At 40.3% G+C, this 25,902-nt stretch overlaps 1 protein-coding gene across 3 annotated transcripts in view; it reads right to left on the bottom strand.

Moving 5' to 3' along the window:
- LOC139465777 (hyccin 2-like) overlaps positions 1 to 25,902 on the bottom strand; it is a 252,744-nt gene that overhangs the window by 171,250 nt on the left and 55,592 nt on the right. For all 3 annotated transcript variants that reach the window (XM_071247673.1, XM_071247674.1, XM_071247675.1), the window contains exon 5: positions 8,504 to 8,548. In XM_071247673.1, the coding sequence (XP_071103774.1) occupies positions 8,504 to 8,548 (45 nt within the window). The remainder of the gene's footprint in view (positions 1 to 8,503; positions 8,549 to 25,902) is intronic.

Genomic DNA, 25,902 nt, shown 5'->3' with positions numbered 1-25,902 from the left:
CAGTGTAATGATAATATGCCAAAATTATCTAACTGATCATGTGAGACATAATTCGAAAAAGAACGATAACCGGCAAAAATGTCAAAATATCTTCAAGAAGAAACAGAAGATAGGTGGATGTTTATTAATGTCTGGTATTTTCCTAAATACAAAACACCCCAATACCACAGCGTATCTAGTCATTACGAATCAGGTGTTGTGGGTGCTACTGGTAAAGCAGGACATGCTAATCCTTTTCTCGAACACCTGGTGTCATCACTAATTGTCAGTGATCCATTCCCATACGTTTATTACCACATTGCCTTTATGCCCTATGGAATCGGTTTGGCAGATATTCTCTGGTACTGACATCTTGAATTTGAGTACATGTGTACTGTGGTGACAGAAATATCACTATGAATATGAATACACATAAGTAAAGGTACTAATATTATAAAAAAAAGGCTGACGATATGTTTGTTTGTTTATTTTGTTGTTGAACACCGCAATCAGCAATATTCCAGCTATATGACAGTAGTCTGTAAATAATCAGTCTGGACCAGACAATCCAGTGATTGACATCTGGAGCACTGATCGATGCAGTGGGGATACCATGACATGCATCAACCAAGTCAACTAGCCCGATCACACAACCCTGTTAGTCGCCTCGTAAGACAAGCATAGTAGCATTTACGGCAAGCATTGCTGAAAACCTATTCTACCCCGGATCTTGACAGGTCGACGATGTAATGCATAACATCAGGAAGCAGATACTGAAATGAAAATGTGTAAGATATATTCCAAAAATATTTGCCTGTTCTGCTTCTAACTGAAAACAGCAGCATTAGAAATTAAGCATGGAAGTCAAGGGGTCCTTATAATGTTTAAAGTTAAAACTTTAAGTGGCCTTCCCAGAGGGAGAAGACTTCAAGGGCCACAGGACCCCAGTTAATTTCAAACACTGATGTGGTATTCATGACTTCATTTTAAAATGCAACTTGTCACTTTCTTTCTACAGACTGAATTCCTCAAACTCTAAATATAGCTGAAGATAATGTTGTTTGGTTGGTTGTTTAACGCCGCACTCAGCAATATTCCACCTATATGACAGTGGTCTGTAAATAATCGAGTCTGGACAGACAATCCAGTGATTGATATCATGAACATCGATCCACGCAATTGGGATTGATGACATGCATCATCCAAGTCAGCGAACATGACCATCCAATCCCGTTAGTCATCTCTTACGACAAGCATAGTCGCCTTTTACGGCAAGCATGGGTTGCTGAAGACCTATTCTACCCCGGATCTTCACGGGTCTGAAATATATCCTCCTGAGCACTCTGCTTGTAGCAAAGAACAGACAACTCATTCCATGTTCTACCCAGGACGTATAAGGTGAGGTGGGGTGAAATGGGGTTTAACGTCGCGTCCAAGATTATTGCACTTATATAGTGACATGCATGCACGTGTATGTGTGTGTGTGTGTGGACTGATGCCGATTTATAGTGCTAGCACACTGCCGCAGTTTAACATGAATACCCCACTCAGACACGGTATACTGACTCTGAGCCGACCAGTCCTTGTTTAAGCCCCTTAATGCCGAGCGCCAGACAGGGTAACAACAAGTACCATCTTTTAACGTCTTTTGGTATGACGCGGCTGGGGATCATAACCAAGGACCTTCCGCTCTCCGGGCGAACACTCTACCATTAGACCACGGAGGCGGTCTAGGACTTATTAGGATTATTTGTCATAAATATTTTAAATGCTTACAATTTCATATGATGATCATAGGCTCAGCTATGAGGTATTTCAGTTTTGTGTCCAGGATTACCACAACGTCAAAGATTGGATCTAACTACATATAACACATGGCAATAGACATGATAAATTATGACTATTAGATAAAAACAAGACGTCAACGCCAAAGAATAATCAGGCTCACTTATCTACTGAAACAGATTCCATTGGGTATGTTTAATTGGCATTGTGTTTGAAGTTGTTTCCATAGTAATTCAGTTTGTATTCATACTTAAGACTTCCTTTACAGGTTCTCCAGCAGAGACTGAGTGAAGTTTTCCAGAGGAGACATATTATTAAATTCGACGTCCGAGAATAACCAGTCTTGATTATTTTAGACAAAACAGATTCCACAGGCTTTGAGGCAAATTTGTAATGAAAATTATATGAATTGATCACTACAACTAAGAGATGACACCAGGTGTTCGGGAAGAGGTAAACATGTCTTGCCCGACATGCACCCGCCACTCACACAATGTGCACAGTGTTGCTTGGCACTGTAGAGCAGTACTCCTGCCATGTCATGACATCATGTAAACAAACCAGACAATCAAGGAAATACAAAATGGCTTGAGAGGGAGTGAGTGATTATGGATTTACGCCGCTTTTAGCAATATTCCAGCAATGTCATGCGGGGAACGCCAGTAATGGGCTTCACACATTGTACACATGTAGGGAATCAATCCCAGATCTTCCGCATGACATGTGAATGCTTTAACCACTAGGCAACCCCACCGTCCAATGGCTTAGGACAGAGCACCCATGTGAGGAATCAAACCTGGGTCTTCCACATGACGAGCAAACACTTTACCCACTAGGCAAACCAACCGCCCAATGGCTTCAGACAGAGCACCCATGTGGGGAATCAAACCTGGGTCTTCCGCATGACGAGCGAACACTTTAACCACTAGGCAAACCAATCGCCCAATGGCTTAGGACAGAGCACCCATGTGGGGAATCAAACCTGATTTTTCGGCACAGCAAGCATATAACTGAACAAACCTATCATCTGAAAGTAGGCAGGGTAACAACACCACAGTTAAAGCTGATTAAAGGTCCTCATTGTGGAACCAGTTCACATAAGGCAAAGAAAAATATCCTAGAAAATATTGAGGAATAGTCCCAATATGTGCTGCTTCATTTCAGTTGTGGTCAAAATAAACATGAAATTCAGGACATGTTTGTCATAACTCGAATACTAATACCTAATTAGTATCGGTGAATGAGTGAGTTTGGTTTAGCACCCTTAGAACAGTATTTTATCCATATCACAGTGTGTCAGCTATGTATAAAACGTAGTTTATTGTATGTATATTTTCAGCAACAGATACCCTCTCTGAAAGGTAGGCTGGCTTTTGATCCTGCTGTGGACTGGAAAGGGTTAAAGATTTGATCTGCTCGTTGTAAGTGAAGAGAGGGTTCTGGCATAAACAGGGAGCTCTGTGCCTTCACAACAGATCAACCAGACACATCCAATTCTCACAACCATGTTTACAAAGACTGGTTTAATGGGGGTAACCCTTCCAATCCTACCACAGTGGTGGCCTCAAGGTGAACACAAGGCATGAGCTAGAAGGGGTTAAATGCTTGAAGGAAGCTGTTCAGAAAACAGAGCTAAAGATGTTGGAAGAATGCGAATCTGGAAAAATTCCTCTTGCTTCTTGTCTTCTTAATTTTTTTCTATTTTAAGAAATGCGTTCTTTAATGCGGAAGAGATACATTACAAATGAGTAAAATACCTCCAGATCAGTTTTCTGAAACAAATGTGTATGCCAATGTTATTGTAGAAGCTTACAATGGTCATGGCCATTGGTGATTCCCAGCATCATAATTAGGAAACATCTAGTTGGGAGTATAACAATATATCAAACCATTGATGTATTGCTATTGTTTCCTATGACAATGCCATATCAATAGGAATTCAAAATTGTTTGTTTCTTTGTTGTCTAATGTTATATAAAAACGAGGCTGATAATATGGTTGCTTGTTTGTTGTTTAATGCTGTACTCAGCAATATTCCACCTATATGACGGCGGTCTGTAAATGATCGAGTCTGGACCAGACAATCCAGTGATTGACATCATGAGCATCGATCATTGCAATTGGGATCGATGACAAGTTTCAACCAAATGAGTGAGGAATTTAAAAACGCTGATGGCACTGTCAACAGTATGCATAAGAAACGATAGTATCAAAAGGCACAATATGTTACAAATAAATTATACAGAAACTTTGCGTAAAAATAACTTAAGTTTCTTGTTTAACACCACACTCAGCAATATTCAGACATTCTGGATGTTGACCAATTCCTTGGGGATAGATATCAGAAATATTTTTTCTTTCATGTTTGCATGATATGTTCAAGGCTTGTGAAACAAAGATAGCTTCATTTAACTTTGTTTGTTTGTTGCTAAACGCTGCATTCAGCAGTATTCCAGCTATATGACAGCGGTTTGTAAATAATCATGTCTGGACCAGACAATTCAGTGATTGATGTCATGAGCATCGATCCATGCAGTAGGGATATAATGACATGCATCAACCATGTCACTGACCACCCACACCCATGAGTCGCCTCTTACAACAAGAACATGTTGCTGAAGACCAATTCTAACCCAGATCTTCATGGGGAAAACAGTCATGAACTCTGAAACACAAATAATAATCTAATATATAATGTTCAATTCAAATTTGAAGGAAAACCTTCAGTACACTTAATGTTTCCTTCCCTAATGCTGAGTGAGTGCTTTGGTTAATGGAAGCCCTTGATCCCTTCTCTGTTATAATGATGAGGCCATTTCATTCCAAACTGACCTCATGTTTCTTCTTAAAGCCGCATCCGTAAACTGAGACTGCTACCGAAAATGACCGACAACATTTGTATTTGCAATACTGAAAAATATATATCTAATCAACTATCTTGATATCTTGTTTATAATACTTAAATCATTGATCAACTTGTAAAATTCAGCATTCAATTTCCTGAGTAAGGGAGTAATTATACGTAGCTTTTAGCGATAATCCCGAACTGGCCCTGCAGGGGAAGGGGAATGGGCCTCCAGCACACAATGTAACTAGGTAATAGAATCCAGGTATAGAACACACCCCGAGAAACCCGAACCTCAATTAGCCCTTGGAAAGCCTTAACATTAGACAAACTGTCTGGGGCTGTCAGGCTTGCTCCGGGGCAGTGGGGTAACCAACCCGGTGGTTCTAGCATCTGCTCGTCACGCCGAAGGCCCGGGTTCAATTCCCCACATGAGTACAATGTGTGAAGCCCATTTCTGGTGTCCCCTGCCGTGATATTGCTGGAATATTGCTAAAAGTAGTAAAAAATCTAACTCACTAACCCAATGTCCCGCGATGAAATTATGGTCTTGATCTTGATGAGGAGAAGAAGAAACTGATGTTGTTTCAGTCAAATACTCGGGCTGTGTGTTGAATAAAACACTGGTATAGCAATTCAATGCGATACAGGTGTTTGGTTTGCAATATATATTGCAGCATATTGGCAGCTAAAGTCATTAACACTGATTGTTCATGCAAATCCTTTTTTTTTTCCAAAATAATCAAGTAAATATTACTAATCTTGGTCAGGCACCACCATTTTGAAGTCAAACAGGGGAGATAACAACAAGAGGGAAAATCACTTTCGTGTTTCCGTTGTTTTGTCGATCAATTTCGGAGGTAAACATCATTCATGAATGAATTTATGCGTAGATTTTAGATTAAATGGTAGAAATAATAACGAAACTTGTTATAATTTTGTTTTACCAAACATATCGGAACAACAACAAAATATTGCAATATGTATTGCTTGAAACCCAAAGGCAGAATACCAATGTACCAGTAATACTGTGCAGTCCTGTAGACACAAGGTCTGTTTACAGATAAACCTTATTAATCCACACTCAGTTAATCCAGACAGTTACATGGAAACCCATACACAGTGAATGATAAAATAGGCGAGTCCCGGGGTCCGTCAGATTTGCTTTAATGTTACTTGAATCATGGAACTCCTAAATCGTTACCTTTTAACATTAGGGTTATGACACTAAGGCCCCTTGACTTTCATGACTTATTTCGTAAACTGCATATATACTACTGAAAAGAAGTTAAAGAACCGATTCTTTCATATTACTATAGTTAATGCCATGACGGATTATCTGTACTAACATGAAAGAATTGGATTGTGCTGCAACTTTCTTGAGTAGTACATGTTTAAAAGGACATTACTGAACATGCATATTTCTTTAAAACGGACAGTGATTAATCCAGACAAATTCAAGAATTCAGCTCTACCATGCAATAATGACAGTAAGGGTTGAAAGATCACGTGTCAAAACTCTCAAATATTTGCACAGTCTGTGATTCTCAAAGTGAGCTGGTCTGTAAAAGCCAATTGTCATTCTGATCCATTATTGAAAGCAATACAATCTGACATCATCCATTAATCCATTATTCACAACTTTAAGTGTAAAGTAAAGTTTTCTTGTAAGGTTGACATTTCTTACATTTCCTGAGGGTGCATATGGTTTTACACTGCTTTTAACAATATTCCAGCGATATCCGGCAGGGGACACCATAAATGGGCTCCAGACATTGTATCAATGTGGGGAATCGAACCTGGGCCTTGGCATGACGAGCAAACACTATAACCACTAGGCTACCCTTCCACCCTTCATATATTTCTTGAAGTAACAATGGCTTAGGGCACGCCTCCGAGGGTTTTTCACAAGGTCAGGGTTTTACATTTTCAACCAAAACCTCAGGGTCGTGTTTTATCCAACTGATGAACTGATTAAATGCAAGTAATACCAGAAATAATATAGAAAAATTGACACACCTTATAGTGAAACAATACAGTGTATCACGGTATAAAAGGAATTCGCTCAAAGCGCGAGAGAGAAAAAACTGGCAGCATGGACTAGCTGGAGTCATGACATGATAAACTTAACAACTTCTCATCACCTGCCTCAGTAGCTCAGTGGGTAAACAAACATGATATGTGAGGGTGCAGGTTTGATTCACGTCTTGAAATTTTCATGTTAAAAAGATATTGTGACTATTAACCAAATATCAAACACAACTGTGTTTAAATCAAAGGCAAGTTTAGAAAACGTTAATTGTAAAACCCAGGTATTGCAATTGAAATGTATTCATCCGGTCCCTAGCATTGTTGATATTGCCTGCCTTGTAAGTTTATCAACATTTAGAAGAACCTTCTGTTACTGTAGTGTGACGTCATCAGAGGTTCTTAAATCTGGAACAACCTGACTGAAATTCGGAATTACCGATTACCTGTCCCTCATGAATCAGCTCCGTCTAATTTATGGCACAGTGTAGCTATTGGGCTGCTCTCTCGGAATGCGTGGAAACATTTGCGCTTACACATTCAACAGTTTCACTATGTTAGTAGCAGCAGACTACCCTGCAATGGTCGGCAGCAACATAATCTGATAAGTCGTATGGGTAAGACATTATTCAAGTCATTAGCAAAGTAGAAAGAAGTTTAATGACCCAGATGACATTCTTCTACCGACGTCAGCCGTTGTTGACTGGGCATTTCAGTATGGACCAGTCTCCTGGCAAACTTGAAATAGATTTTCTCTTTTACATATGGGCTTGTATTGACTTACCACACTGAAAACATAAACCACACACATACAGTGGTCTGTGGTCACTGCTGAGGCAGGACCTGTTCCTCATCCTTGTTGTGCCACTCAATTAGGACGCTATTACAATGAATAGTTCATTCGTTTTGTGGTATGTGTGAGTGAGTTTGGTTAAAGCCATTTGTACAGTGAGTGAGTGAGTATGGTTTTACACCGCTTTTAGCAATATTCCAGCAATATCACGGCGGGGGACACCAGAAATGGGCTTCACACATTGTACCCATGTGGGGAATCGAACCCTGGGTCTTCGGCATGACGAGCGAACGCTTTAACCACTAGGCTACCCGACCGCCCCCTCTTTGTACAGTATCTGGGTTATGTCATAGTGTGTTGATTGATGTGGGAACAAACAGCGAAGTAATGCAGGTCTTAACTTTTTACCACTTTAGTGAAACCAACGAGCACAGGCTGGGCGCTGAAAACTCTGATACATTATCATAGGTTCCTGCATGCCTAAGGGACGCAACTCTACACAGCAATTTGTGGTGCCTCAGCTAAGTGGGCCACACGTTTCCCCTAAAGTGTAGGAGTTTAATGGCTCTGTGGAACAAGAAGTTTTAAATATATACATTTCGAAGAGGGACTAGGCAGAGGCAAATTGGCCGTCTTTTTCAAGAAATTTAAATAAACTTGTGTTGTCTGCAAAATCCAATTTTTCAAGATGGAGGAATCAAACAGTTCATTTCTCAAAATCAACACATTAAGAAAATGTACGACTTTATGAATAACAACTTCCAGTTTCAACATTCTCACACAATTCTCAAGAGGGTACAACCAAGTGATCAGAGAAATGTTGTCATTCGGTTGTACTCATTCCAGATTGATAAAGGCGTAAGAATCTACATCAAATCGTCACTTATGCAATAAACCTGAAGTTATTATTCCAAAATTTCTTATTTACTCACCAACTTCTAGAAAGACAATCAAACAGACACAACACATCTATTTCAACATTTTGCCTTGACCTGTACTCAAAATAGTCATGAGCCTTAGAGCATAGTTCCCCTTCAAATATGGAAGTACAAATGTAGGCAATGTGCACCTACCAGATTGTAGACCCCGAGAATGAAGGCTTCAACTCCTCCGCAGCTCTGAAACACAAGGAAACATATAAGTACTGTAGTATCACCTCCTCCATGTCCGTGTAAGGAGGAAGTCATGACACATGGCCTTACAACAATCACAACACTTAATTAGGACTTAATTGTAATGTGTAAAGTTCTTCCACCGCATTTTTTTGGCTTGACTCATGAAAGTTGTTGAGTGAGCGATCGGGCGTAAGTGATAGTCATGTTATATGATGGCAGCTTCTTCATATATCAAGGCCTGAGGTGTCTCCATGAGCAAATCATATTTTATGGAAAGAAAACGTTCACACAAACTAGAAGTGACAAATTCATACAACATTTGTTGATTACTTGTTCCCATGTCATAGGAACGTGTTTCAGTTCTTCAGGGATTTACCCAGATCTGCTCAGGGGCCGATATTCAATCCCAAGTCAGAAGCAAATATTGGTAAACATTCCCAAATTTGCCTTAAAAAATAGTAATAACAAACATTATTTATGCCTTGCAGCTTTGATTGGCACTTCACTGGAAAGACCAATAAAAAGATGAGGCTATGATATATAGTCATATATTTTTGGATTGAAGGAAATATTAAAATACCCCTGAATCCAAGAAAATATATCCTAATTTTGAACAAAATTTGTTTTTCCCTGCTCTTACTTGTGAGTGGATATAATTCCTTTTCTAGCAACAAACAGGCAACATCACAGCAGAAACACCAGAAATGTGCTCACATTTTACTAACATGGGGAATACATCCTGGATCTTTGATGTCACCATCAAATGGTTTAACCACTAGGCTACCATGCTGCCTTTCTGTGGGGCTGTAAATCATGCTTGGTCATTCCATTAGATTTTTTTTATAGAAAACAGTTTTATTTGAATCAAGTTGGGGACAAGTGATACTTGTACAAATATTTGCCGCCCCCCCTTTCAAAAAAAGTTAACTATGGCCTTGCATTCCTGATAAGAATGTTTACCATGAAGGTGCTTGGTGGAACAACAGAGAGGCACATGTGCTGGCAATGACACATATTCACATGGTAATACTTGCAGCAGGTTCCATGGTCACATGTGACACGAAATTAGCTCAGCAGGTGTACTCAGATTAGTGGTGAAACCATATATTGATGCACCGGTGCATCGTGAAGTTACATGCAATGATACGATACGATACGATACGATACGATACGATACGATACGATACGATACGATACGATACGATACGATACGATACGATACGATACGATACGATACGCGATACATTTATTTTTCGTATTTTTCATTTATTTTTTTTCGTGTCAAGTGTCAATACAAGATGATACCTGTGAAGATCTGGGAAAGAATAGGTCTTCAGAATCCCATGCTTGCCGTAAAAGGCGACTATGCTTGTCGTAAGAGGCGACTAACAAGATCGGGTGGTCAGATTCGCTGACTTGGTTGATGTATGTCATCGTATCCCAATTGTGTGGCTCGATGCTCATGATATCAATCACTGGATTGTCTGGTCCAGACTCGATTATTTACAGACTGCCGTCGTATGGCTGGAAAATTGCAGAGTGCAGCATTAAACAACAAATAAACAAACAAACAATACAAGACGACATTATAACTCACTTACTACTCATTTAATGACCCCTGGCGTTTTTGTCAGTCAAATATCGCAAAATGTGTTGTAATTAGCGTTGCAAGTTCATTACAGAAAACAGCTGCTACAAACATGTGTCTACAGCCAGATTTTCCTTTTGGACCTATTTATAGTCTTTGGTTGGTTGGTTTGTTGTTCATCGGCGCACTTTGCAATATTCCACCTATATGACGGCGGTCTGTAAATAATCGAGTCTGGATCAGACAATCCAGTGATTAATATCATGAGCATTGATCCACGCAATTGGGATCAATGACATGCATCAACAAAGTCAGCGAGCCTGACCATCCGAGCCCATTAGTCGCCTCTTTCGACAAACATAGTCGTTTTACGGCAAGCATGGATGGCTGAAGACCTATTCTACCCCCGATCTTCACAGGTCTATAGTCAAAACGTTTCCACGTCATTTGAAGTAAATACCTATAGTATCGTGACCTTTGTATCATGATAGATATCGTACCCAGTCCTTGCTGTATCAATCACTCCTAGCTTAGATGGTGCAGGATCTGTTCATTGTGGCTCAAATCACAGATTCATCACAATATTTATCATTGTCATATATCATATTTATCATAACTGTACCCCTGTTTGTTGGTTTCTCTTAGCGAGGTAGACCTGTACACAACCTGTGCCGCTTCAGCATTAAACTGAAACACCCAATCTCATTCAAATCAGATCTTAGTTCTTGCTACCGCGAATTTTGACTGACCAATAGAATGACTGACTAGAAGAAGACATTAGTCAATCAGAAGGCAGCTTTCTCGTGCTTTACGGCACCAGTTCAAACTGGTGACTATGCTTTGAAAAATATTTTGACAAATTCTAAATTAAAAATTTGAAAATGGAACAAACATTCTGGAAGGGCAGATAGAGGGCCTAGATTGTATACATGTATATACAGTCATAAAGCCTGTAACTATCGTTCGGAATACCCTGTGCTAAATCTTTCGAGATTGCACAGTCAGAATTCACATTCTGACTGTCACTTTCCTGATATGGTAAGGGACGCTCCGATTGGTCAAATGAAGGTTGTTCTGACATGACCCGTAATGCGATGTCCTTAGATCTTTGATTAGCGGTAGCGGGAACTAAGATCTGATTTTAATGAGATTGTTGAAACACCCTGATAAAAGTGAAATAAAATTCATAAAGAAGGAAATAAAACAACTCACTTCCCTGAATCAGACCATGGGTTGGGGACACTATCAATAGGGCTTCTTTTATTGTACCCATGTAAGATTTCGTCATTTCGAAAAAGTGATTTAACTGCTAGACTACACCAAATCAATCACCCTACTGATTGTGTGTTTGTTTGTATAATGCCACACAATATTTGAGCTACATGACAGCAGCCAAGCCAGGGCCCCGTTCCTCAAAGCAATCTTAGCACTAACGTGATCGTAAGTCCTATACTTTAACATAGTCTTACGATCATCGTAGTGCTAAGATCGATCGCTTTGAGGAATGGGGCCCTGGACCAGACAAACTGATTCTAACATGGAATCACAGCGGTAACCTTATTGAGGTGTAAGAACTGAAGTGTCCCACTACTTCCACAAGGCAATCCTGTCCCACCAATGCTCCTCTCGCTTCCAGTGAGCACCATGGAGTACAACAGAGTGCACCACACACACACACACACACACACACACACACACACACACACACACGCACCTCAGGACCTGACTACCTCACAACAAACACAACAACTCCGCATTCTTTCTCAGACAAAAGAGTATTTTGCTTAATTAAAGGGCGTAGAATTATTATAAAGATCAAAGAATCAAGAAACTACAGTCAACTACCGATAAAAGGAAGCAAGAGATCAGTTGCAAAAAAGTTCCTTCTGGCATCAAGGTTTTCCAGATAAAAAACAATTGTTTGTTCATGAGTGAGTGGATTTGAAGCTGCTGTAAACAGTTGTATGAGTTTAAGGAAGAAGAAAAAACAAAAAGCATAGACGTTCATTGGGGATTCTGGGTTAGATTCTGTTTGTTTCTTTGTTGTTTAACGCTGCACTCAGCAATATTCCAACTATGAGACGGCATCTGTAACTATTCTACCCCGGATCTTCACGGGTTGGGTTAGAACTGGGTCCCCAAGAACCTGTGCATGTTGTAAGAGGCAACCTAATAGATTGGAGGCATCAGGTTCAGAAAAAACAAAAAACATAGAAGTGCATTGGAGATTCAGGGTGAGAACTGGGTCTCCACCCACCTACACATGTTGTAACAGGCAATCTAAAAGATCAGAGGAAACAGGTTCCGTGACTTGTTCGATGGCGCATCTACATACCCCAAAGGCATGGATCAATGCTCATAATATCAACCACTGGATAGTATGGACTCGTTCATAGTATGGACCGTCACATAGTGGGAACCTGAGTGCAGCTTTAAAGAAATAAATTCAAACTCTTTAGTTCAAAAACCCAAATTGACAAATGCCACTTCAGGAAAACCTTCGAGTATGGCGTAAACAGAATGGTGCGGACAGAACTATAAACCAGATGAATCTTGGGTTCAAACCCACCAGCCAATCCAACCAACTAGGGGCTCAATCAGGGGTCGATCACAACCAGAACTGACCAATGCTACACAGAAGGAAAGATCATCCACCAGGTAAACAATGGACGCAGTAGCAGTGATTGTTGGGCGATCCGTGGCTTCTGAATGTGGAGCTGAACCTGGAGCCTATTGGACATATTGATGAGTTCACTCAAGTTCATGAATTTGAAATGGAGGTAATATCAGTTCGAGCTGTGAGGACCCGATGTGGTCTGATGATAGTCTAGACTTGTGCATCAAATGTCAGCACTGCTGGAGCAATGTGATACATGTAGGTCAGAGTAGGTATTGGAGTCTGACATAAAGTTGGTCACCTGCTAGTCAAATATAGAGTGCACCTCTTGATAATACCAGTAACGATTTTGAAGACATTTAGAGTATACTAGTTCCAGTTCTTTCTTTTCATGTTCGTTACTGAGGGCATTTGTTAGGAGTCGGTTGGGAAATGAGGTGAAATGGGGTTTAACATCGCGTCCAAGGTTATTGCACTTATATAGCGATGTGCATGCATGTGTGCATGCACATGTATGTGCGTTGGCGTTGTACTAGTCCGGATTGATGCCGATTTATAGTGCTAGCTCACTGAGATACTACCCCACAGTTTAACATGAATACACCATTCAGACACAGTATACAGACTCTGAGCCGAACAGTCCTTGTTTTAGCCCCTTAATATCGAGTGCCAGACAGGGTAACAAAATGTACCATCTTGTAACGTCTTTTGGTATGACACGGCTGGGGATGGAACCCTGTACCTTTCGCTCTCCGGGTGGATGCTCTACCTCTACACAGAGGCGGTTTAGGAAATGAGCTTTTGGGACAATTTTTGATCAATCATAAATTAAAATGTTTTATTTACATGTTTTAGCTCAACAGGTGAAGGAAGCCCAATGTAATATAAGTCATAGATGTATAGCTCTGACAGACAAAGGATAATAATCAGGCTGAATCTGAATCAGCTCATTGCTAGAGTGAGTGAGTGAGTGAGTGAGTTCGGTTTAATGACGTTTTTAATAGTATTCCAGTTATATCATGGCGTGTCAGCTTAATGTAGGAAAGCCCAAAGTGATGCAGGTCTTAGACAGTTACCACTTCGGTGAAACCCAAGAGCACGGGTATGGTGCTGACAAACCTAGAAACATAATCGGGCGAACCGTGATTCGAACCCACAATCATAGGTTTCTGGCGTGCCCAAGGGACGCAACTCTGCACAGCGACTCATTGCTAGAAGTAAGATGCGATGAAATTCAGTACCTGTGGGAGTTCTGGGTTAGAAATGGTCCCTAGCAACCTATACTGGATGCAAAAGGTGACATAATGGATTGGTAAGTCAGGCTCAGTAACTTGGTGTAATTGTAGCCCTAATGTGTGGATTGTTGCTCATGATATCAATCACTGCATGGTCTGGTCCAGACTCAATTACTTACAGGCCACCATTATATAGCTGGAATATTGCTGTTTGCGGCATTAAACAATAAACAAACAAACACATTAAAGGCATAACTTGGTGATGAAACAGTTCGCCAGTAAGGTAAAATAGAAAATAAGTCCTCATATTACATGAAAGAAATCTTTTCCCATTTATCTTTCCCTAAACACTACAAAAACTCCTTATGCCCTGACGTATCTAAATTTAATGTCAAAAACAGCTTGATGACAGAAGAAAATGCCCTCTTTATTTATCATCACAAACAAATCCTTCATACTGAAGTTGAAAGAAATAAAATGAAGCTCCAATCAATGACATCTTAAATGATAGAAAGCTACCGGGGTAAGCGCCATTATGCAAACATATTTGCAAATAGCCATGCTTAGCCCCTTTAACCACCAAAACAAAACAGTCCATTAATTACCAACCTCCAATGTGGGCTTCTAATTATTGAAGAAATAAAACACAGGAAGTTGATTAGAACACATTACTTAGGTTGTCATTACAAGCCATCAAAAGTTGGGGGTGGGAGGGGGGGGGGGGGGGGGGGGGGGGGGAGAAGGGAGAGAAGTCCTAATGAGTGGTGGGGCACTGTTGATAGAGGATGGGTAAAGCTAGCACGGGTGGGGTGGGGTGGACTGGGGGGTAGGGTGTGTGTGGGGAATGGTATAGATTGTGGGGAGGAAACACTGAGTTGATGAGAAGCAAAGAGAATGATTATCCCTTCGCTCAACAAATAAATATTACCATAAAAGGACAAGAACAATAGCCAATGCGGAAAAGTGATTTCCTATACTCTCAAATCAAAAGAAATTGTCACTGCACCAATTCCTGATCTTAAGAAATCTCCCAGACATTGATTTCAAAGTGTGGCCTCCAAAACAATGTGGAAATCAATTAGAAATGAGTGCTTGTTTCTTGGCAGATTGGCTGATGGACACCACCGCCTTGTCTTCCTTCCATTATAGGTAATTGGTTTCCAGCGGGGCCTTTCCATGAGATGGAGGGGAAACACGACCCACCATTGATGAGGACTATTGTCACTAGAGGGAGCCACCAGGTGTATGGGAATGCCATGCTCACTTGCACCTGTGCCCCGTGTTTACCAAGAATCAACCTTTGATGCGTCTTTTTCACTAGTGATGGCTGCTAGCAAAATCATGTGCTCGTTATTGATATTTGTCAAGATTCCTATTCTTTTTGAACATTAGTTTTATGGAACTTGCTGAGATTTTCCGATTGCAGGTGGAACCGTGTTTGGGAAAACATGGCTGAATCGATATCATGAAGAGGAGAAGTGCACTTTTCCGACTGTTTCTTCCTTTACCTGCCAATAACCAAGTCCTTCGTTACAATCCATCACTGACAATGAAATAACAGATGACGGCAAATGCATGGGGAAGTGCTTCCTCTGTATCATTTGTATCACTTCAGACTGGACAAAGGAGATTTCAGGGACTTTGTTACAGCATTTGAAAATGTGTTTTCTGTCAACACAAAGTACGGGATACAAATCAAAGAATCACAATCTCCTAACCCTAATTTAATTTTCAACTGAAAAGTTAAACATAAAAACATGATAGCATCGCAAGTCAATGGGGATTCATCTTTGATCACGATAACAGGAACCGATGCCAAGAAAATAAAACGATGTTTCATGATAATCGACAATGAAGAGCATAAATAAAAGTAATCCATAAAAAAAACATCTTATTTTCGAATCTGAGATCAAAGTATCAATAAAGAGTTCAAATATTAATCTTAAGGTTTTGTATCTTTTAATCATCCATGTACCAATTTGAAATAATGATGAGTTACCTCCCCTTGAACTGTCACACCATGAGATCATCACCCAAGCAGTTTTCTGGTGCTTGGTTCAAGACATTTAATCAAGTTAAGAAAAATGCAAAACTTGAAGTCTAATTAGAGAGAAACTTTACTGCATCCAAATGAAGAGCAGCCCCATCAAATATCTCGCATTTGTTCCAAAAGGGAGCTGATTGCATAACGGGCTCTCAAAATAACTGGTTCAATTAACAAAAGTGAAGTCATGTAAAATTGATGTCGTTCCCCAAAAGAATTCTTTGTTTCTATCTGTAGATGAGGAAAGCAAGTATTGATCACAACAGTTTTAGGCTTTCTGTGTGAAATGGTCTCTTCAGGAAAATTCCACTGCAGCAACACAGGTCACGGGAACTAAATAGAAGTCTATTGCTATCAATTTAGGGTTTTAATTAAAACTTGATGATAGTTTAAATTCATAATCAGTGCCCATTTACAGTATCATTTAATCACTGATGATTTATTCAGTCCAGTCAAAATGGCAAGGCACCCACCACAAATTGCAACAGAAATGATTTCAACTGATTCACACTCAGAATCTATCTCTTAATAACGTAAAAAATCCGACAAAATCGGAGAGGTGGAACACTGCCAAATTTGACCCCAAATGTCTATGTTTACTACTTGATCATTAACATGCCGCTGTGATATAATTGTCTTTCACTCGCTCAAAACCAGGGACAGATAATGAGAACTAGCAAACCACTATTACTGTGAGGCGACAGTCCTGTTTGGACTCAACTCTAATTACATGCAAATTAATAACTTAAACCATATGAAAACATCATTCCAGGGTATATTACCAAGTTTCCTTCCCAAGAGTCAGTAAGAAATTCCTTTGAAGTATACTGTCCCCATCTATGAAAACCCACACCAAATATGTTCCATCTTTAACAATAGACTGTAACTGTATTTCTAGGAACTATTAAGAGTAGGAAGATAAACTTTCAATGTGCTTATAAAAATTTGTTACATTGTTCTAATCCACTCTATACTAAAGGATAAATTACTGAAATTAAACATAATAAATACCCGTATCGACCAAATGAGCAAAATAGATAGAACTGCTAAATAAGTTTCCCAAACCTCAGAAACAGCAAGACCCTATGGAGACCTTTCTGCCACAGAAGGCAATAGCTGTATAGTGATCATTATGAAATCTAAAACACATATAACGTTTTTCTTCTGCACTAACGAACATTATGAAGTTGATTATGAGTTAAATACAAAAAATATTTTGACACTTCTTTGTATATTTATAGTTGACTGACATAGATTTTTACCAAAAATCTGGAAATATAAAAATCCAAAACGAGCGACAACCTAAGATTCCCTTTTGGCGATTGATATTCAAACTGGTGTGTTTTAGGGGAAGTATTATTTGAGTGTTACAACATTTCCGACTGCACAAGAATTGAGTCTATTGACCCTTGAGGGCAAAAATTTGTAAACCAATAATAGGTCATGATTGGCTTCAGATCAAATAGTAGCAACATGGTACCGAGATGGAACTGCAGATCGAGTGCTAATAATCTGAACAGCAGTACAAACTGCCAATATGATTTCCATAGGGGAAAACACTGCCTTGTTTGAACAGAAACAGAACAGTGGCAAGTAGATGCTAATTGTTGTTAATCAACACCTTTTGTTCTGGAGGACGATTTGGCAAATATTTGCTTCAGGATCAATACCAATGCTAATGAGGCAGATCAAAGTGAAAATGATGGTCATTGATTTGGATTCCTCTATCAGGGGCTATGTTACCATGTTTTGTGGTGTGTGGTTTTGATTGTTTTTGACAACTTTTGTTTAAGTTTGCGTGTGAATTGAGCTTGTTGGTTTGTACTTGATGGTTTCATAATAAAAAGGGATTAAATGAAAACATTATCATCACCATTCTCAAGTTTAAAACTTTTTACTAAAAGTCACTTCCTTTCAAACATGCCCCTGAGTGAGTCAGTGAGTGAGTCAGTGAGTGAGTGAGTCAGTGAGTGAGTCAGTGAGTGAGTGAGTGAGTGAGTGAGTGAGTGAGTGAGTGAGTGAGTGAGTCAGTGAGTGAGTGAGTCAGTGAGTCAGTGAGTGAGCGAGTCAGTGAGTCAGTGAGTCAGTGAGTGAGTCAGTGAGTCAGTGAGTGAGTGAGTCAGTGAGTGAGTCAGTGAGTCAGTGAGTGAGTCAGTGAGTCAGTGAGTCAGTGAGTCAGTGAGTGTTGAACAATATTTCTGTTACATCATAGCATGTCAGCTTAATGTAGGAGGAAGGCCACCACTTCGGTGAAACTCACAAGCACGGGTATGGTGCTGACAGACCTACAGACATAAAGATGGCGCTCCGGGATTCAAATCCACAATCACAAGTTTATGACATGTATAAAGGACTCAACAGTGCACAGGGAATTGTGGTGCCTTAGATGACTGGGCAAACTAGTGCATCGAAATATTCATGACACCGATCTGGTAATATGTTATCACAAATATTTTACAAGTAAGAGCATGGACTGTAAATAATTGCAAATATTGAAACATTAGCTTGATGCAAATGAAACCTGCAAATGTTTGAAATAATTAACTTGATGAATGACTCTGAAAGCCAGTGTCAGCAGTTTAAAGAAAAGGTAAAAAAAAAACATTTAGCCAACATGATGTGATTATGATGTTTTTTGTTTGTTGTTTAACGCCGCACTCAGCAATAGTGCAGCTATATGGCGGCGGTCTGTAAATAATCGAGTTTGGACCAGACAATCCAGTGATTGGCATCTTGAGCATCAATCCATGCAATTGGGAAGCGAAGACATGCATCAACTAAGTCAGTTAGCCTGACCACCTGATCCTGTTAGTTGCCTCTTACGACAAGCATAGTCGCCTTTTACGTCAAGCATGGGTTGCTGAAGACGTATTCTTTACGGGTAAGTTATGATGCCATGGATTTTCTTCTGTATAACTCAACAATGATTGTGTAATTACTAAGACAACAAGGTGGTTATAATGACACAGCCCTACGGCTCATAGCTGAACATCACAGAATGACAAAATGGTGGATAGAGCATCTGTCAGGAGAGTGGAAGGTCAGTGGTTTGATCCTACAGCCGCATCATATCAAAAGACACTAGAAGATGGTACTTCTTCTTACCCTGTCTGGTGCTCAACATTTAAGTGAGTGTGGTTTTATGCCGCTTTTAGCAATATTACAGCAATATTACAGTGGGGTACACCGGAAATGGGCTTCACACATTGTATCCACGTGGTGAATGAAACCCAGGTCTTCAGCATGACAAGCAAATGCCCTAACCACTCGCCTAACCCACTAAACCTTGGCATTAAAGGGATAAAACAAGGCCTGGTCGGCTCGGAGTCAGTATACTGTATTCTGAGTCGTGTATCCATGTTAAACTGCAGCATGGTGTCTGAGATAGCAAACACAATAAAATTGTGTCCGGACTAGTACAAGCAGCACCTCATAGACTTTTCTCAACATGCCAAGAGGAAGTAGGCCAAATAAATACCTGTGATTTGAGGTTAACTCACAAAATATAACCTCTTACAAAAATTCTTGACATAACCACAAACAAAAAGTGGTTATGTTATATTTTTAGAAAAATAACAGCCTTTTATTATTATTTCTAAATTTCAAAACTTAGGGTTAGCTTTGGAATAAAAAAAGAAAATATATAGATCTGGGACCTGTTCCGCCAAGCGAACATAGCACTAAGATGATAGTAGGTCCCATACTTAAACATAGGCTTACAGTCGCTAAGATCAAGAAGAGGGCTCTGGCCTTAAAGCCTTGTTTCCATAGAGTATCATCAGGAAGGAGGAGCTTTCTGAAAACTGAAGCATAGCTAAGGGGGGTCTCATTGTACACTGTAATAAACCCTGCCACCATTCACATGAGAACTGCGATGAGGCCAAACAGCAGAACAAAGCTCAAATTGACAAATTCTGAGCCTGTACAAAATTCCTTGCTTGATTCTCTGAATTACATTTTTTCGCTTTGTTCCTCCCTTCCAACAAAAAAAGCAAGAGGACAGAGGTCGATAATGAAATCATTTGCATCTAACCAAGTATGTCAGCCACAATCAAGCGGGCATGCACTCACATGATAATTGTGACTTAGCACACCCCATTCAGTGGAGGAAGACAATCAACCATTACCACAGCCCAATCTCCCCACAGCCTGTTCTCCTTCCATGACCCTGCGAGGAGCTCTCTGAAGTTTTCTGGTTTTTATGAAGATTTGATCATACCCGTGGTTAATCTTTACTATCGAACATCAAAACACACATGGCCATAATTACCCATAATGCAGTGCTGCACTCGCCAGGAGTCCTAAACACGGAATCTATGGCTGTGATAATGAAGAATTAAGTGCAAAGGGAATGTGCTTGATTTGGTTGGTGAAAAAATAATTTGAGTTAATGAATATGGGCTGATAATATTCGGCTGTAGTCGGGAAGAATAATGAAGAGGTCAACAGACTTATTGCGCCCTTCCTAAGGAGATCAGCACCCCATTTATGGCCTGCTTTCAACATGCATTCCAGCCATATTTAACAAAACCTCAGGTCTACTGGAACAAGGCTTGGTCTTCAAAAGAGCCCTTGGCTCTTACTTTTATGCACTCATGGTCAGGCTCACTAACTTGGTGATGCATGTCTTGGTATCTCAACTGCATGGATTGTTGCTCATGATATCAATCACTGGATGATCGTGATCATATAGCTGGAATATTACCGAGTGTGGCGCTTAACAACAAATAACAAGAAGTAAATAACATTATACTTGTTGGCTAATTATCGACCTGATTATTAGTGAGTAAGTGAGTGAGTGAGTTTGGTTTTACGCTGCTATTAGCAATATTCCAGCAATATCACGGCGGGGGACACCAGAAATGGGCTTCACACATTGTACCCATTTCGGGAATAGAACCCGGGTCTTTGGCATGATGAGCAAACGCTTTAACCACTAGGCTACCCACCCGCCCACCTGATTATTAGGAAAACAAATTATACTGATGATATATAGTTATAGTGCATATGTAGGTGATAATACGGTTGTTTCTTGTGAAGATATCGGTGACGTTTGTAAAATAGAATTGTTGTGCAATCAGCAATATTTCCATGGTCTGTAACAGTGTGGACCAGTCCCAACCAGTTGACATCATGAGCATAGTCTCAGACAATCAGGAAACGATGATACACAGTCATCCATGTCAGAGCCATGTCACACAATCCATTCAGTCACCTCTTATGTCAAGCATAGATTGCTGGACGAACCAGAATATCCCACAGGGTTGTCATGGTATAAGTCACAAACCACATGTTGGAGGACTTCATAAGAATTGGCATGTGCTGGCAAATTAGAAACATAAACAGAAGAAGCACAACTGGGAATCGAATCCATGATAATAGGATTCTGGTACGCCTAAGGGAAGGAACTCTGCACAATAAATCAAGGCACTTTAGGCTGTGCCCTTTATGGTGATGATGAAGATGCTGCTGCTGCTGCTGCTGCAGATGATGATGATGCTGATGCTGCTGCTGCTGCTGATGATGATGATGCAGCTCACTAATACAGTCATTTCCAACATAAGAAACAATAAGAACTCTTCAAGAGCCATCACAAAAGTCAGCATTACCCATTTACACTGACAGAAAGAGCAATATCATAAAAAACCTTCCTCCTTTTCCAATTAGAGTAAATTTTAAAAAGGACGGTATGATTCATTGATTAACCATGAATTAATTCACCAGGGATTCCCATCTTCTCATTACTGTATGTTAACGGCAGAATTTCTGTGTAATTACCAGAAAAGTCATTTAATGTTTGGAAGTATACTTCTAAGTGTCCTACAACAATGTTCAGTAATCGTATAGACAGGATTTCCATAATGAGAAAACAGCCTTCCCATGCTTTAATTCCACAAGTGTAGACCTGCTGCTCTGGCAACCAACAAACATTAATCAGCCCATCAGTTGTCATGGTTACTGATAGGTAAACAGACAGCTGTCGACATGGCAACCCAACTAATCTGCTAAAGAGGTAACATAGTGTTCTTCCCATCAATACACAAGGTGGGCACTGAACAAGCTCGGCTGGTGAGAGGAGGGAATGAGACATGCAAGTTTAAGAGGAACGGGTCTGAGAAATAGGACTGTAGTTTAAGTACTGTAAAGGTTTTGAGAATTGATTCATTTTAAGTTTTATGTTTTAAATGGAAAATATTCACAATTTTATTTCTAAGGATATAAAAAGTGTTTACAAAAAACAATAAAACAGAGTTGTGTTCCACACAGTGGTGAGGTGAAATGGGGCCGAATGTTGCATTCAAATATATTTCACCTACATAACGACATTCATGCAGTGTGTGTTTGGCTGCTTGTACTAATCCAGGTTTATGCTGGTTTTATAGTGCTACCCCACTGATATACCATGAGGAAGTCACACACAGTCAACTAACTCTGAACTGAGGCCATGTTTTATCCCTTTAATCCTCAGTGCCAGGCAGGGCAACAACAAGTACCATCTTTTGGTATGACACAATGGGGAATCAAAGCACTGGCCTTGGCTCTCCGGGCAGACGCTATATCCACTAGAAAACAGATGAGGTCTTGTTGTACTCAGACTGTCCAGGGTTTGTTTGTTTGTTGTTTAAGGCCACACTCAGCAATATTCCAGCTATATGACAGCGAAGGAGGAATGCTGCTAAATATCGACATGTACGATGCATATAGTGGAGGTGAGGTGAGGTGAAATGGGGTTTAATGTCGCATCCAAGATTATTGCACTTCTATAGCAACGTGCATGCACGTGTGTGTGTGTTGAGGGCTGCTTGTACTAGTCCAGACTGATGCCGATTTTAAGTGCTAGCCCACGGAGATACCATCCCGCAGTTTAACACGAATACCCCACTCAGACACAGCGTACTCCGAGGTGACCAGTCCTTGATTTTGCCCCTGAATGCCGAGCGCCAGGCAGGGTAACAACAAGTACCATCTTTTAACGTCTTTTGGTATGACGCGGCCGGGGATCGTATCCCGCGGCTGTATTGTGGAAGAGAGGATCAGAACATTTCCATCACAGTAAAGTTGCCAGGAGACAGCAACCATACTGAATATGAAGGAGGGGGTATTTGAGTGAGTAAGTGAGTGAGTTGGGTTTAACGCCGCTTTTAACAGTATTCCAGTTATATCACGGCGTGTCAGCTTAATGTAGGAGGAAAGCCCGAAGTGATGCAGGTCTCAGACGTTTACCACTTCGGTGAAACCCACGAGCACGGGTATGGTGCTGACAAACCTAGAAACATAATCTGGGTGAACCAGGATTCAAACCCACAATCATAGGTTTCTGGCGTGCCCAAGGGACGCAACTCTGCACAGAGAATCGCGGCGCCCGAGATGACTGGGCCACCCGTTCCTCCATGGGTTATTTGAGGGATCAAGGGGTGTAACAGTATTGCTACAACTGGGTTTATTCCAACTGATCAATCCTCAATTGTAATCAGTTTTATATTAAAAAATAATACAATTTTAAAAATCTTATTCTATAAATATAGATCATTAGATGAGTGTTTACATACTATACATATCATGTACTAAATATCATATATATGTTACGGAAACACATGTGGGTAATATTCTCTTTATTAAATGATGGCATTCTTAAAGTAATCAATGTTACAGATGGAATTTCGCTCGGTGGAGTACCTTTAAAATTTGTGCATGAATCACATGTTTGAGTGAACCACTCCATTTATCATACAGTGCCAATTAAATGATTTTCAGCCATATTTGTCAACAAAAACGCCCAGTCATCTTAACTTATCGGGAATGTTTGTCAATAATATATTGAGCAGGCAAGCACTGCCACGATGTAAGGAGCTTGAAAGTAGTTCCTACTATGTGACCTCATTTGCATATTTATCGGATCATGATACCAAGTTTATCAGATTGGTGTATCGTATCAATAACACCATCCATTATTTGATAAATGCGTTAATGCATAATTATTTGCAGATTAAAGGAATGATTGAGCAGTTTTTAATAACTTTTTCATTGAATAATATTTTTTTCATGAACATTAATATTGATCATGGACACTTACATGCAATCATTGCATCGGTTCAGGATAAACAATTCATCACCAATTATAATCGATCATCGGAGAATGGCAAAGTTACGATTCACTGAACATTTTCAGTGCACAGCAATACATGATGAAATGATTCATGTTTCCCATCAGACAGACAGACAGACAGACACAGACAAACTGACTGACCGACACAGACAGACAGACTTACTGACAGACAGACATACAGACTGACAGACAGATGAACCGACAGAAAGAGACAGACAGACAGACTGATGGACCGACACAGACAGACAGACAGACTGACATACAGACAGACAGACAGACTGATGGACCGACACAGACAGACAGACTGATGGACAGACACAGACAGAAATACAGACAGACAGACTGACAGACCGACACAGACAGACAGACAGATGAACCGACACAGAGAGACAGACTGACGGACCGACACAGACAGAAATACAGACAGACAGACTGATGGACCGACACAGACAGACAAACAGACTGACAGACCGACACAGACAGACAGACTGACGGACCGACACAGACAGACAGACTGATGGACTGACACAGAAAGACAGATGGACAGACTGATGGACCGACACAGAGAAACAGACAGACTGATGGACCGACACAGACAGACAGACTGATGGACCGACACAGACAGACAGAGAGACAGACTGATGGCCGACAGACAGACAGACTGACAGACTGATGGACCGACACAGACAGACAGACATACAGACTGACAGACCGACAGACAGACAGACTGATGGACCGACACAGACAGACAGACAGACACAGACAGACAGACTGATGAACTGACACAGACAGACATAGACAGACTGACGGACCGACACAGACAGACAGACAGACAGACTATTGATGACTTAACAAATCACGTGGTCAGGCTAGGTTGTCATCGCACATTGATGGCCTTGATCGTAGCTCATAACATCAATCACTGGATGGTCTTGTCCAGACTCAATTATATATTTACAACAAACAAAACAAACCAACACATTGTGCCACATTCAATTGCACCCTCACATCCCCACTCTCAGATGCATAGAAGGGGACATCTTAGCTACGATGAGGAGAGTCATCATTGGGGATAATATCATTATGCTACGGCGGATATTGCTTTCATATACTCAAAGGTTAAAGCAACAACTACTGAATAGGTAATACGTTCATAATATACAACACTAATTCCGATGGTCATGTCATATCAATGTCACAGATCTAATCCATATCTTGGGCGTTGTCGGTTCATCTAAGAAATGAATCTGCTTATAATATGCTAACCGTTCACTAATACTGTCTTCCCCTCCCGCATGCGTCTGCCACACCCATATCTAACGAACAAGCGGGCTCATCAGCCGCAGAGATGAGGACATTTCTGTGTAATTATCGGCATGTAGACGTATTAGATAACAGATTCCGCCTTGATGAGGATGTGTGTGGCACCAGATATAAGGGTGTGCCATGCAGCACTGTCTGGGAAGCACGTCTTACGTCACGCTGAATTGTCCATCAAATATAACAAGTATAGCCATTGAAACTGTTTTCACACTCTTGTTCTTCGTTACAGTCTTCATTTTCACCTGCAACATATTCCTGCTATTACCACTATTTCTACATCATTACATAAAACTACTGAGAGTTGCTTTATCTGTTCACATGTAGTTTTTTCTTGTCATTTATTTTCATTTGCTAACTTGACATAATTGGACATTCCCCTCTTTTAGTATTTGTGGCCCCCCAGAAGAAAAGGGACCTTATGGGTGCTAGGATGCAATTGTGCT

Source organism: Haliotis cracherodii, unplaced genomic scaffold, assembly GCF_022045235.1.
Source record: "Haliotis cracherodii isolate W230 unplaced genomic scaffold, xgHalCrac1.p SCAF_18, whole genome shotgun sequence".
In the NCBI taxonomy this organism is placed as follows: Eukaryota; Metazoa; Mollusca; class Gastropoda; order Lepetellida; family Haliotidae; genus Haliotis; species Haliotis cracherodii.
Note: the sequence above shows the minus strand (reverse complement) of the source record. Positions and strands in the feature narration are given on the sequence as shown.